General features: G+C 43.5%; 1 protein-coding gene across 1 annotated transcript in view; it reads right to left on the bottom strand.

Annotated features, from left to right (window-relative positions):
- NRIP3 (nuclear receptor interacting protein 3) overlaps window positions 605–12,826 on the bottom strand; it is a 29,135-nt gene continuing 16,913 nt past the window's right edge. Inside the window, exons 2-7 of the mRNA XM_018059514.1 lie at window positions 8,659–8,820; window positions 8,071–8,153; window positions 5,928–6,067; window positions 4,098–4,150; window positions 3,899–3,993; window positions 605–3,602 (exon numbers count right to left, since the gene is read on the bottom strand). Of these exons, the coding sequence (XP_017915003.1) occupies window positions 3,587–3,602; window positions 3,899–3,993; window positions 4,098–4,150; window positions 5,928–6,067; window positions 8,071–8,153; window positions 8,659–8,820 (549 nt within the window). The 3' untranslated portion in view covers window positions 605–3,586. The remainder of the gene's footprint in view (window positions 3,603–3,898; window positions 3,994–4,097; window positions 4,151–5,927; window positions 6,068–8,070; window positions 8,154–8,658; window positions 8,821–12,826) is intronic.

Below are 12,826 nucleotides of genomic sequence, written 5' to 3' on the forward strand. Positions count from 1 at the left end.
GGTTGCCATTGCCTTCTCCGCATAACTACACTGTTTAAGTACTAAAATATTAACACAGGGTAAGTATCTATCATCTGTAAAATGCAGTTATTTGAAATATCACTTAGACATTTTACTATATATTAAGGTTCATTCAACACTTCCCCTTCGCAAACCTCTTATTTGCTTGAACTAAATAAATATTTCCTTTCTAAATAAATAATTTATAAAAAGTAAATTTCTAAATAAAATTTCTAGAAGTAAATGTTCTCTCACACACTGAGGATCCACCATGAAAGACTGTTCTCACATACAGTGAAATCTTTGACGGACTCATGTCAACTACTTTACACAGGTTATCTCATTTGGTACTGTGAGGTTAAGTACTATTATCACTTCTGTTTTATAGATTACAAAGCCAAGCTCACAGAGGTTCACTAATTTGCCCAAGAACATACAGCTGATAAGAGAAAACTGAAGGACTAGTAGCAATGGAGGAAATGAGGACACAAAGCCTTGTGTTCAGAGGATCCTATAAGTGAAACACTGATGCAACTGGGCTTTACCTACACTTCCCCACCTTCCAGGGGCCCTGACACAAGAGACTTTGTCAGACAAACACACTGAGGGGAAGATTTCACTTTATTGTTACATTAATCTCACAAATAAACCCAACACAGCCAGAAACACTGAGCAGATAAAATGCCAATGCAGAGAGGCCTGCCAACAGGAGGAGGGAGGAATCCAGTTCATCTCCTCCACATGCCCAGCCTGGAAAGATATTTCTACTATATGAGAGTAAGGGAAGCTGACATACTAAGCAATCCATCAATAGACACTTAGAGCTGAGGAACAGAAACTCTTACCAGGTGGGGTCTGTGCAGGGCAAGAAAATAGAAAAGTCAGAAAACATTTGTTCCTCAAATAAGCCATGCATAGAAATACCAAATGACAAAAACAATATTGTTTTCAAACTCCCTGTATTTTATTTGGACATCTAATAAGGAATGAGAGGGTTATAGTTGTACATGGTTTGTTCTTGTACTGCCTGTCTTCTGAGCTGTGACCTAGGTAGTCACTCTTCCCATACCTTCTATCAGAGGTACCAGTGAGAATTTTCTAGAATTCTGGGAAGAACCGACCTTACCTGCTTACCTAGCCAGCCCAAGAAATGTGGATTCAATTTTCCTCAGGAAAATCAAGGTAAGACAGGCACTATCAGAGTAATCAACCTGGCAGCATTTAAAGAAGATTAATGAAGCTCAAGACTTTCTACAGTTATCTTTAGACATCTTTAGGTACCACTATCAAGCCTAAGGTTTAAAGCACAATTACTTGGTTAGTGAATTCAAATGATCTGACTGCATGGAATGGGATTATGATACCCTAAGCTCAGATCACCCCAACTGTTTCAATTCCAAAATTGGAAAATCACAGACTGATTCTCAGAGGCCAGAAAGATCACTAAGGGCCATTTGATCATCCCCCTATCCCCCTGATGCCATATAATCCTGAACTCAAAGGGTTAGATTCAGCAGCATCTTTCTAGTATCTGAGAATTCCTGGCCTTACTTGGTCCACAGGGAATTCAGGATAAACCAGGCCAAGGAACTTCTAATATGCCTCTCTTGTGGCCAAGAGTTGAGGCTCAGACTGGGACTTCCAACTAGGGAAGGAAGAGGTAAAGTATTTCAACTCAGTCCTAGGGTAAGAAGTAGGTCAAAGTGGTACCATGAAAGGTGAGGGAGGAGAGTGGAGAGGCCTCAGTGGAAAAGTACAGATGCTCCCTGTGTTAAGAAAACAAGGGTAACTTGAGCGGGCACTGAAGACTGGTAATATGGGGTCACCCCTGTGGAGCGTCAGATGTGGCCTCCCCTGCTGTGGCTGTGCTTAGTTTTCCATCTTGCTTTCTCTGTAGAGGCTGATAAGAATGGGGCCGGGGGTGACCCAGTGACAACTGGCTACAGTATGGCTGCCCAGCTGTTCAAATGGGAGTCATGTCACCAAGCTCACAGTCTTTAGGGAGCTTCTGAAAAGCTAATAACATTCCGAGTTCCAAAGAGCTGTCTGGTAGAAACAGTAGCTGAACATGGACAAAATAGTTGGTGGGGATGTGGCAAAGTCTGAAGTAGGATCAGTGAACACTTGAGGAACTACTGCTATGAACCAAGGGTAGACTTGGGAATCTCCTATAGGGACACCCACAGCTGGCTATTTTTCTGACTTCTCTGAGCACATCTTTGACCAAACTGAAACGGGAGATTCCATTACAGGTATCTATACCTCCAACTGACACGCCAACAGAAGGCTTCAAGAAACCCTGTGACCCCTTTGAGAGGGGTCAGGAAGTACTGAGTCAGAAAAAGTTGTCCTTGACACTACCAGCTCCTACCATGCCTCTTTCCTTACACCAGGACAGAAGTGAAGAACTCCCCAACCCTCAGTTCCCTACCAGCATGTTTCATTCCCAGACCTCCATCCCAGAAACGCTTCCTTAGGTAGGTAGGCATTCCCACCAACTGACTCCATCCTTCTCTTCTAGACCTGCTCTAGGTCTTCTCATCTTTTCCTACTCCCAGCTACTTGAGTCCAAGGCAGACAAATAACAGGCTAGACAGAAATACTGACTGGATCTTGGGGGTATCATCATCCAACAACAATGCCCAGGTTATTTACTGAAGCCTTCGATTCCATCTCGGAGAGTGGTTAATGTGCTTCTGTCTGTGATTCCTTCCTCCTTCTCCCCTCCAAGAAGTTCAAGGTGAGAAGCCACCTCATTCATCTTTATACCTGCTGCTTTCAGGCACAAAGATAAGCACCTAAATGTGACAGCTTGGGTCAGGGAACTTTTAGTGGGCGTAGCACACAGGAGGGAGGGCTACCCAGGTCCTCTGGCATCCATCCCCAAAGCATATTCTTCCCCTACCCTGCCTGTTTACAAACCCTTACCTCTTCATCCTCCTCTCAAGGCTTGAAGCCACAAATGAAAATGAACATGGCCTTGGCTTTGGCTTGTCTGGTCTGAGTTCTAGGTGCCCTCTGCCACTGACAGTATATGAGCTTAGACAATTCACTTGCCTCTCTGGTTCTTTAAATGAAAGGGCTGGACTAGCCCATCTCTCTGAGTTCTTTCAGTTCAATTCATACTTGAGAAATCAACAAATGAATTAGAAGAGATTCTAATTCAGAGCCATAGGTATTCTGCATAAGAAGTAAAGGTCAGGTTCCTGTTTATTACATATGTTAGTTTTAAGAGAAGAAGCAAGTTATCTATGGAGAAATAGAACCCGGCAGCCCCTATATTTGACTAATAAAAGCAAATTCCTTTAAGAAGCAGAGAAATAGGCCATAAGTGAGACCTGGCAGTGTCAAAAAGATATATAAATTAAGTGGTCAAAGGAGTAAAAAACAATGGCTATAACCAGACAAGATCTCTAAGCACAGACTAAAGTCGAGAGAGGTCTGGGAGGGAATGAGCCCCTGGAGCTTCTACTAGAGGGTAGGACTTGGTCCACAGCAAGTTGCTGCTGCATTTGGTTCAAACCCAGTTTTTTCAATCTGTCAACCTGGTGTGTGTGCACACATGCAGACATGCTGTAGGCTGTAGTTAGGCTTCTGAAGTGCTGAAATGAGAAAGAAATGGAAGAAATGATACCAAATTCAAAGAAATTAGGCTGAAGGCACGTACAATATTAGTTTAAAAGCTACTCCCTCCACCACACTATGCAGTATCAATCAGTACTCATTCTGAAACATGGGCTACAGAATTGTGTGGGACTGTGAACTCGGGGGGTGAGGAGGGGTGTCATTGTTATGTGATTGAAAGTCAAAAGCAGGATACAATCCAATACCCTGTATGAGAACCCCTCCAGTTAATGACAAATCGATTTGACTTGACCTGACCCATTCTGGCACTCACTTATCTTCATTCAAGGAAATTGTCTCCACAAAAGGGATTTCTTCCTTGTCTGTCTTTCCCATGATCAGCCGGTGCTTATCCAAGTTTATGATGCACTGAAAACAAAACAGGATCACTGGTTACTGTCAATGATTTCACTGTGTAAGAGAACCCTTACCTCAGGCAAAAGGTACCAGTGGGTTAGTAACACCAATCATACCTTCAAGGATCGGAGAGTCTGCAGACCAAGAGACAAGTTCTTCTCATTATCCTCTAATAAGAAAAAAAAAAAAAAACACCTAGGATTTAACCATTCCCATGTTGTTTAGAAATCAGCCTTATCACCTTCAGGTTCTATACAACTTCCCCCTCTCCCATCCATCTAATAAACACCTACCAAGCATTTCTCAGGAGAAGGCAATCACACCCCACTCCAGTACTCTTGCCTGGAAAATCCCATGAACAGAGGAGCCAGGTAGGCTACAGTCCATGGGGTCGCTAAGAATCGGACACGACTGAGCAACTTCACTTTCACCTTTCACTTTCATGCACTGGAGAAGGAAATGGCAACCCACTCCAGTGTTCTTGCCTGGAGAATCCCAGGGACGGGGGAGCCTGGTGGGCTGCTGTCTATGGGGTCGCACAGAGTCGGACACGACTGAAGCGACTTAGCAGCAGCAGCAGCAAGCATTTCTCTCTTTTTTATTTTCATACAAAGCCACTCACATAACCTTTTCTTTTTCACTCTCCCAGATAATTAGAAAATAGATCATCAACAACCAATGGCAGTTACAAAGTAAAAACACACTGCCAAGAATTGGCTTCACACTCAGTAAGGAACACTGTACCTCTCCCTCATGGCTTATGGGTACAATAAGAGTACAATACCCACTCAAGAAAAATTCTCTAGCAATGAACTGTACAGATGATTCCTGAAAGCACAGTCTTAATCTCCTGCCATAGGCCGCTGCTGCATCCGTGAAAGCCGCTCACTTTCTACTGACGGCCACATTCTTGTCACCTCCCTTGCCTCCTCACAAGTATTTCCATCTTACATCCCATAATTCAGTAAAATGGCAAACTTTAAAACACCATTTTTGCTCATAAATTGTTCAGAAACACTTCAAAGCAGCAACAAGCCACATCAAAATACGGTTCCCTGGCAGCCAACCATAAATGGCTTGCTTCTGAATCCTATGAGAAGCTGCTATTACCCCACCCACCGCACCTGGAGCCACCAGGGTCCAAGTACCGTCGCAGTGCCCCTCTGCAGGCCAAGCAACCTGCTTCCTGCCACGGGTCCGCGTGGACTGCTTCTCGCCTGCTGGAGAAGCCCGCAGACTTGAGTTTCTTATACTAAGTAATTTCCCCCAGATCATTATAGTTTGAGCTTCCCTGGTGGCTCAGGTGCTAAAGAATCCACCTGCAATGCAGGAGACCCAGGTTCAATCCTTGGGCTGAGAAGATACCCTGGAGAAGGAAATGTCAACTTACTCCAGTATTCTTGCCTGGAAAATCCCACAGAAGAGCCTGGTGGGCTACAGTCCATACGGTCTCAGAGTCGGACATGATTGAATGACAAAGGTGGTAGAGTCAAGATTCAAACCCAGGTCTTTTTAACTTTAAAGGACAAAGAAAGCCCTTTGGACAAAAACCAAGAACTTAGAGTAGTGGGGAATAGAGTACAGGAGTTGGTGGGAAGTTATGGGATTTATGGCAAAGGAGTAAGAGGATCTTGCCCTCTACATCTAACTAGCCCATGGGAAGTTCTCAGTAGCCACTTTTACTGGCACACAGAAATTTTTGTTTTCTTACCCCCTTGAAATTTTTTATTCTCTGAGTGATTTTCAACATGTCTTGAATGTAGCTTAAGGCCCATCTGGTACTTTGGAAGGCAAAAACTGGGACAAGGTTTACAGTACAAAAAAGTGGAAACCTGGGGTTTTGAAGAAGTCAGTACTTACAGGCCTGGGATCCCATGAGTATTTGGTGGAAGGAGGGAGAGGGTTTACCTTAGGGGTCCACAGGTCCAGTCCCCAATTCAACTCACCAACCACAGCTGCTGGGCAGTCCAGGCGGAGGGAGCCCAGTGTGATCACCAGGTGCTCAATCTGGCCCACAACTTTCAGATGCCGGGGTAGGGAAAGCCTCTCTCCTTCATGCTTGTGAGATCTGACATGCTCCTTGAGTCTGCACCAGAGAGCAAATACCAGAATCCCCTTGGCGGAGGTTTCTGATGGAATCTGGCAATGCCTACCTTCTGACTCACAGCTGGAATATTCCAGGGATTTCCTGGGTTAATTTACCAAAAGAAAATGTTAGCCTACATTTCTTGTTTGAGCACTTTATCCTAAGCATGTCAGGGGGTATATAAAAATATATATAAAGATTTAGTTCCTGTTCTAGAAGGCTATGTCACTATCTGCACTCATGGGACACACTCAGAGAATCCTTTTCTGCATTCCAACATCCCCACTTATGTGCAAGGCAGTTTAGTTAACAGAGCCTTTTACACATATGTAAGTAAAGATATCAGAGTGGGCAAATTAATCCTAATTTTAGAAGAAGCTTTGTTCAATGTCTAATTTTCTCTTTGTTTTAGTCTCTCTTCTTCACTTAGTCTTATGCTATAAGGTTGGTAGAGGTAGGTACTTACTTGCTGAGTGCATTGATATTGGTTAATTCCTAGTTAATTTAACGTGTCTGTCTAGAAGAGAAAGGAAAGAACAGCACCAAGGTTTCACAGTTGTGTAAGCTGGTTGGAACAGCCAGCATCCGAGCTATTATGAGTTGGTGGATAAATACTTAATTATGGACTCTCTGTGGTGATACTTCTGCTTTACTCCATTTTCTCTCTTTCGGTGTTACAGCCCATGCAAAAGGAAAATAATTGCAGTTTTACAGATGGTTATTAACTCCTCTGGAATCATGGCAGTCTACTGCCTAATTATGCACTAGGACATTATTAGTCTTTCTGGAAACATCATGTTGCACTATAGCTCATCTCTTCACTACATAAAAAGGCTCAGGATTCTTCCCACAGGAGCACTGTGTCTTTGGGCTCCCCCACCACCCTAAATAGCAATGCCCAAAACCCACAGAGCCAGCTGCAAAGAGTCAGTGGTGAGGGGTGAGAAGGTAGAAACAAGAAGGAACAGGTCCTAAGGGCAGAAGTCACTGATACACAAATCAAGATTTGTGTAAGTCCTGCCTAAGAACAAGAATATTTTTTAAAGTGGCTTAAAATGGGCCATTACATCTACTCTAGTCATTGTTTCAATACAGAGATCTGGGCTGGGGGGATGCTTTGTTGTACTCAGGGCTAGAGAAGTGGAAAAAGATATTGGATTGATCTTCCCAATTCTGGGCTAGACCTCAGGGTCCACCTGGTACTTTGGAGAAAAGAAAAGGAAGAAGAAAGAGAATAAAAGGATGGATTGAGTGAAAAGGAGGAAAGATACAAAATGTCTTTCTCTGACTAAAAAAGAGGGAGAACCCAATTCCAGCTTTTAGAGAACGTAATATATTCAATATATAAGGTGTCTGCCTCACATCCAGTTCCCAGCAGGGGCAGCAGTAAGATCTGATTTTAAATGTTATTTGCAGAAAGGAAAGAGACTAACCACCCCTGTGATGGTTCAGGCCCAACAGCTCTATTCCACAGTCTGACTGATGCTTCTTGGGACAGGCAGGGCGACCTCCAGAACTCCAAGTAAGCCAAGGTCAACCACATCCCTGATTTTACTTCTCTGGGCTATATCTGCAGGGCAGCTCTTTTTAATTTGCTGTCTGGGAAGGGCACAAATCAGAATCAGGGCATGGCATGCAATGAGTCAAGGATCTCATACTCTCTCATTCCAGAGCCCAAAGGTCTTTGTTCAAAACTTAACTGATGGGAGATAATGCTTCCCTGGTGGCTCAGACGGTAAAGAATCTGCCTGCAATGTGGAAGACCCGGGTTCGATCCCTGGGTAGGGAAGGTCCCCTGGAGGGGTGCATGGCAAACCACTCCAGTATTCTTGCCTGGAGAATCCCATGGACAGAGAAGCCTGGTTGGCTAGTTCATGGGTTTGCTAGGAGTCAGACATGACTGAATGACTAACAGTTTCAGTTTCAATGGAAAGCCTGAACTTCAAAATAAATTCAAGCAAAGAGCATATAGCATCTGACTTTTAGTACAAGTGGCTACTTACCCCAGTCTGTCCACACAGGCTGAAGAGATGAGATTATATTGACAGCCTGTGTCAACCAAGGCTTTCACATCCTTTCCAGCACACTGTGGAGAGAAAATATACTGTTCAACAGAAGCCAGAGACACAAAAGGGAAGAGAAATCCAAAGAGCAAGCAGCAGATGTCACATGAAAGGCAGGGTTGGAGAGCATCCTCACACTTATGGAGGATAGTGTCCCATCTGTATCCATTGTGGTGTCTCCTTTGAGGGGTTCTTTTTCCTGCTGATTGTAGAGCTGACAGAGGATCCCAAAGGCCTTTGGGATGTTTCCTTTTATACACAAAGTGGCTTTTGTGTGTGTGTATCACATATCCCTTTGCAAATCTGATGTAACATTTAGTCCTTTTCCCCATAAAGGATGCACATGCATACAAAAGACTGCATACACTGCCAGTGATGCACAGAGTGCCCCCTTAAAACTCGTTTATGGATTCCGTGATAACATCCACATTCTATATAATTTGGAGGAAAGGGCCCCATTATTGGGATCATGTTAGACCTGAATCCTACTCTGCAGAAAACCTGGAAAAGTTATTATCAGAACTTTACCTGGCAAGAAACCAAAATCATGTCATCATCCTCAGACTTCTTCAGCCCCTCAGACTTGGCCTGATTGAATTTGTTGGTCTTAGAAGCCCAAGGGACACGACTGCTTCGGAGCTTAGATAGGTTGGTTTCCATGAGGCGCCTCTGCAGAATGTTATGAGGTTGCTTGGGGAACAGAAAGCAGAGGCTTCTTAGTGACAGGCCATGTTCCCCTTCCCCCATTGTCTCCCAGGTGCCATGGAAATAATGAAGGAGCCTCACATAACTGAGCTCCACCTTTGCCTCTTATTTATTCTTCCCTCAAGTACAGATTTCATGAGTATTATCAGAGCAGGAACTATCAGAACAGTAGACCAACCTCAGTGAAATGAAAAAGCAATATGGGACTCTGGGAAATGTGAACAGGGCCAGTATTCCATGGCTAAAGAAAAGTAAGGGACTCTTGTGATTTGTACTACCTGGGCTTCCTGCCTTCCCTTCCCTTACAAGGGCATTTCTGGAGAAAAGTGGCCTTACTCTATGTGGAATAAATATATCTTTCCAGACGACTTATAAGTAAGGGCAGCTAATTCTCACAGGCCAAAGAAACCTTCTTAGCACTGGTTTTCAGGAGTTCTGTGTACTTCTATTTCAAGTCTCACTTCCTCACAGTCTTATCTTTTGGACTCAAATGCATATGCCTTGGTGACCTGGCTCTCTCCAGTGGGCTGGGTCATCCATGGCGTGGATGAGGTGGGAAGACAGGTCATACCTGCTGAATAACACTCTTAGGAGATATACTTTAGAACCTGACAGAACCCATGAGAATCATCCTTACCATTATCCTCTGGACTTCAAGGAGCATAAGGCTCCTCCTGCCATATGCCTGTTATCCATTCTCTCTCTTAATGGGCCAAAAGTGGAGTATAAAGGGGGCAGAAACTGACCAAGAAGCAGGGGGCTTAATTAGACCTTATATCCATGCCAGGATACATAATGTTAGGATGCAGAATAAGGAATGTGAATTCAAGTGTGCTCTTTGATAGTGCTTAGGAGAGTTACTAAGAGAAGGCAATGGCACCCCACTCCAGTACTCTTGCCTGGAAAATCCCATGGGTGGAGGAGCCTGGTAGGCTGCAGTCCCTGGGGTCATGAAGAGTTGGACACGACTTAGCGACTTGACTTTCACTTTTCACTTTCATGCACTGGAGAAGGAAATGGCAACCCACTCCAGTGTTCTTGCCTGGAGAATCCCAGGGATGGGGGAGGATGGTGGGCTGCTGTCTCTGGGGTCGCACAGAGTCGGACACGACTGAAACGACTTAGCAGCAGCAGCAGTAGCAGCAGGAGAGTTACTAGAGTAGATAAAACTACGCTCTACTCTTTCTACTCCAAGTGGCCTCCAGAAAGTGTAAGCCACTTCTTGAAGTCATTTGACCTAAGAAATCTCTACAGGAGCACATTATTCCCAGTTTATAATAATACTTAAAATCCCTCAGAGGATAGAGCCTTATCCCAAGTATCTTCGTGACACATTCTAGACGTCATTTCAATTCTAAAGGGAAGATAGTCACTCCTAGAAGCCCAGAGCCTAGAACCTTCCCCAGTAAGGAGTAGAACTGGAGAAGTTTTCATTATCCACTATCTCACAGATTTCTGAGGAAGAAAGGAATCAGAGCCATGACTCACTGTAACCCTGGTGAGGCGAAGAAATAGATTCCCAAAATACACTGATTCTTGGCAAGGCAGATTCTAAATTAACATCCTTGGGAAAAAGAGGGGGGCATTCAAATGAAAATGAGAGATTCTTAACTTGATAAGGAGCTACAGGAAGTGCTAACTTTGTCAGATTTCCCGATTTGACCCTGGGAGAATGCTTTGCTCTGCAAAAGAAACAGAAATTCTTCATTCTTATCTCTTTCACTAATAAGCCCAGATTTATATGAAAGCAGGTGTTTGTTTCTGTCAGATCCATGCTTAGCAGAACCAACTCAGATAAGCTGGATTTGTAGAACTGAAGACTGGAAGGGACTTCAAAGGCTGTCTAACCTAGGCCCTCCTAACCTAAAGTTTGTGGCTTTCCTTCTACAGTGGTCTTGCTGAATACCACTTTACCTGGATACTCTAAATCTTGAGAGGAGTCTAATCATTGGACATATGAGGCAAATGAGGAAGGTTCTGAAATCATTTCCCTTGAGTCATCTCTCTTCTGAATTTTCCTCCTAGACCCCTTCTCCATAGCCTATGTATTAATATACACTCCAAGTTCTCATATACTGGGGAGAAAACTCCTCCACAGAACTCCAGATCCTGTCTCTTAAGTGCCACATCCTAACCTAATCATGTGCTAAGTGATTCAGTCCTGTCCAACTCTTTGTGACCCTATAGACTGTATCCTGCCAGTCTCCTCGGTCCATGGGATTCTCTAGTCAAGAATATTGGAGTGAGCTGTCATGCCCTCCTCCAGGGTCTTCCCAACCCAGGGATTGAACCTGCATTGGCAAACAGGTTTTTACCACTATTACCACCTGGGAAGCCCAATCTGATCACACCCTTGTCTTAACTGGCCTTTAATAAAGGTTGAAATCACTATTCTATTTCCTGACATTCTATATTTTTTCACTGAAATGACTTCTGATCCCACAATACCAATAATGATCTCCTAATTTCCAAATCTGATAGACATTTTTCAGCCTTCATTCTCTAGGGTATTTGGCTCTGGTGACTATTCCTTTGTTTAGTAACCAAAAAAGGTTTAAACATAACACATGTTCAATGTAAAATATTCAAATATCACTAAAGCATATACAATTAAAAGGTAAAGCTTCCTCAGCACCTCACCCTTCTTAATTCCACTCCCTACAAATGACAACCATCAAATTTAGAAGAATATCCTTCCTTTTTTTCCTGTCTTAGTTCCATGTGAGATCTTAGTTCCCAAACCAGAGAGTGAACCTGTGCCCCTTGAATTGAGAATGCACAATTTCAACCACCACCAGGGAGTCCTCCCTAAATTTTAATGCATTTACAAACATAAATAAAAATAGGATCACATCATAATACTCTTCTAAATTTTAAAAATTTTGTTTAATATATGAAAGGCATTTTTCCATGTCAGTAATATAATTATTTTCATTTATTTTTATAACTGAAAGTACTCACAGTATAGTTCAGGAGCTGAAAATTCACAGCCAATAAACTCATATGAATCTCAGAGATGCTTTTCTGTAGTCATTTAATTATGCCCTCATGTTTTAAATGACAATGGAACTGCACATTTACCTCTGCTCACAACCAAAATTTCACTAAAATGATGGTGAAGGAGTTCAGTTCAGTTCAGTTCAGTCGCTCAGTCGTGTCTGACTCTGCAACCCCATGAATCGCAGCATGCCAGGCCTCCCTGTCCATCACCAACTCCCAGAGTTCACTCAGATTCACATCCATCGAGTCAGTGATGCCATTCAGCCATCTCATTCTCTGTCGTTCCCTTCTCCTCCTGCCCCCAATCCCTCCCAGCATCAGAGCCTTTTCCAATGAGTCAACTCTTCGCATGAGGTGGCCAAAGTACTGGAGTTTCAGCTTCAGCATCATTCCTTCCAAAGAAATCCCAGGGCTGATCTCCTTTAGGATGGACTGGTTGGATCTCCTTGCAGTCGAAGGGACTCTCAAGAGTCTTCTCCAACACCACAGTTCAAAAGCATCAATTCTTCGGCGCTCAGCCTTCTTCACAGTCCAACTCGCACATCCATACATGACTACTGGAAAAACCATAGCCTTGACTAGATGGACCTTAGTCGGCAAAGTAATGTCTCTGCTTTTCAATATGCTGTCTAGGTTGCTCATAACTTTTCTTCCAAGGAGTAAGCATCTTTTAATTTTATGGCTGCAGTCACCATCTGCAATGATTTTAGAGCCCCCAAAAATAATGTCTGACACTGTTTCCACTGTTTCCCCCTCTATTTCCCATGAAGTGATGGGACCAGATGCCATGATCTTCATTTTCTGAATGTTGAGCTTTAAGCCAACTTTTTCACTCTCCTCTTTCACTTTCATCAAGAAGCTTTTTAGTTGCTCTTCACTTTCTGCCATAAGGGTGGTGTCATCTGCATATCTGAGGTTATTGATATTTCTCCCAGCAATCTTGGAGTTGCTGCTGTTGCTAAGTCGCTTCAGTCAGGTCCGACTCTGTGCG

This window comes from Capra hircus, chromosome 15, assembly GCF_001704415.2.
Source record: "Capra hircus breed San Clemente chromosome 15, ASM170441v1, whole genome shotgun sequence".
NCBI classification, from domain to species: domain Eukaryota; kingdom Metazoa; phylum Chordata; class Mammalia; order Artiodactyla; family Bovidae; genus Capra; species Capra hircus.